Here is a 2389-nt window from a genome sequence, read left to right as displayed (position 1 = left end):
GCCGTACATCCTTCTAGTTTGACCACGAGATAAGGTGTTGTTCCGTCCTTCCCTGGCTTACCCAAGTTCTCTCCCATGACTATCTTTCCTCAAGCCTGGACGTAATATATTTATTAATTTATTTTGTTAGATCCGTAGGCGGGTTACGAGACGTGGGGATGGGTCCGCAAGGTTCCACAATGACGACGAGTACAATTACAGATTACTAAGATATATATTTCCAAGTATACAAGAGCGAGGCTAGCCATGTACTTCTACGTCGGCCGTGATATTAGAACTGTCCGGGGCGTCCTCGTAGGAGCACCATCACAGGGTCGAGCCTAGCGCTCGGCGGGCTCCAACATCTTTCTTTTTAAGAGGTTACCTGTGTGTAAGACTTAAACTTGAGGTCCAGGATTAGACTCTTTGGTTGGATTCTGCGATGGGAAAGCCTCGCCGGAGATACGTCTAGACTTTCGTCTGGTCACCTGGTGCTTCAGGAGCTTCTGGCGGGATGGCCAGAGGGTCAGGATCCATCGGAACATCGAGTGTGCTCCGGTCTGTGTAAGCCTCGTAGAACATCCAATCATCTGAGACAGAAGGGCTCGGGATTGACGAAGAGCTACCTCCTTCTCAAACGTGATGTGTCGTTCTATAGATTTTTCGTTGTCTAGGCGAATGGAGTAGCGTGTTTTGGATAAAGCCGCGGTAATATAGCCTTGTTCTCGTTTATTATTGAGAGCTACTACAATTTGATCTTCTAGTTTGTGGGTCCTTTCCCGGGCTCCGTGATGTTAGTTGAATTGTTCTTGCATCTCGAGTTGCTTTTGAGAAAAAACAGTCTGTGGAGTGGGGGAAGACTTCGGTGTGATAAGAAACAATTTGGAAGAAGCTAAAGAAATTTGTCTGCCAAAAGTAATTCTGCTGGCAATCTTCCACCTGGGGTTGCAGAGCAGGAAGTGTATCTGTAACTATAGAGGAAGTCTTGAAGTTCCCGTCTCCAGTCAGTCGGATTGTTAGCAATTGCTCTTTTTACTGTGTCTATCATTCTCTCAGCCTAACCATTAAATTGGAGGTGATTAACGGCGGTAAGAATGTGTAAAATCTGTATTTTCTTGCAGAAATTTGAGAAAATCTCTGAAGTGAACTGTGTTCCGTAGTCGCTTACCGGGACTTCGAAGGATCCATATCGTGAGAATACTTCAAGGCAGAGTTCGACAGTGCAAGTAGCCAAAATAATCAAAGTGATGGCTATTTCGATGAATTTCGAGTATGCATCTATAAAGACAAGTAGATATTTTCCGTCGATAGGTCCTGCATAATCCAAGTGTAGGCGTTCCAGAGGTTTAATAGAAGTTGGCCATAGATTAATCAAAACCTTAACTGGAAGTTTACCTGTTAACCCACATGCATCGCATTGCTTTACAAAACATTCTGTGTCGTCGGAGAGTTTTAGCTAGTAAACGTATTTATGTGCAAGTTGTTTCATTCTCCTGATACCGGAGTGGCTTTCGTGAAGTGACGAAAGGATATTTAGCTGTAAATTTTTTGGAATGACAACTCTGTCTCCGAGTAGTATAGTGTCATCGACAACAGTAAAGTCGTTTTATATAATAATTCACTGTAAAAAAGTTTTGTGTAAGAATTTTGTTATTCCGGATGACCTCCATTATCGATTTGAGATCTGGATCTTCATTCGTGGCAGTCTTCAGTTTGAGGGGAAAATTTGAGCCGAATTTGTCGATAGAAGAGTCTCTGATCTGTTTAATTTTGTTTTCTACCAGACAAATGCTTGCTACTTGAAAGTTTTCAAGGTTATCTAGACGGAACTTTTCTATGAAACGCGAGAGTGCATCTGCTTGGCCAAAATCCTGAGTGCGGATGTATTCGATCTTGAAGTCGTATTCAAGTAACTTTATAACCCAGCGTTTGAGAGCCGCTGTGGTGGGTTTGAAACCTTTAGTGTATTCTGTTTGTAGAAGCGCGAGGAACGGTTTGTGATCTATTTGGAGAATAAAGTTGTCGTTGGAGGATAGCGCGCAAGCGTTCATCATGTTCTTGAGTAGAACTTATGATTATTACATCGATGTAAGTATAGACGCCTTCCAAGCCGGCTAGAGTATGGTTTATGACCTGTTGAAATATAGCTGATGTCGTTTTGATATTGAACGGTAAACGTTTGAATCTAAATAATCCTTTTGGTGACCAACCAATAGTTATCGTAGTAACATCACGATAATCTTCTAGTTAAAGAAAAGCATCGCTGTGATCTAAAACACTAAAATAACCGTTGCCATTTACTTTTGAAGTAATGCTGTCTGTGTTGAGCAAAGGATACGTATTGTCTCAAAGTGCGCGGTTGACAACTGTGGAGTAGTCAGCACACGATCTGATTTTGCTATTCGGTTTT

General features: G+C 42.2%; 1 protein-coding gene across 1 annotated transcript; it reads right to left on the bottom strand.

Annotated features, from left to right (window-relative positions):
* Window positions 1-377: 377 nt before the first annotated feature.
* On the bottom strand, window positions 378-2033 carry LOC113002931. Its single transcript, XM_026130047.2, has 3 exons — window positions 1644-2033; window positions 1148-1435; window positions 378-539 (listed from the first exon to the last, which is right to left on the bottom strand). The coding sequence occupies exons 1-3, from the start codon at window positions 2031-2033 to the stop codon at window positions 378-380; spliced, it is 840 nt and encodes a 279-aa protein (XP_025985832.2).
* Between the last annotated feature and the right edge of the window lie 356 nt (window positions 2034-2389).

Source organism: Solenopsis invicta, chromosome 5, assembly GCF_016802725.1.
Source record: "Solenopsis invicta isolate M01_SB chromosome 5, UNIL_Sinv_3.0, whole genome shotgun sequence".
Lineage (NCBI taxonomy): Eukaryota > Metazoa > Arthropoda > Insecta > Hymenoptera > Formicidae > Solenopsis > Solenopsis invicta.
The sequence above is the reverse complement of the archived record's forward strand: the minus strand, read 5'-3'. Positions and strand labels throughout refer to the sequence as shown.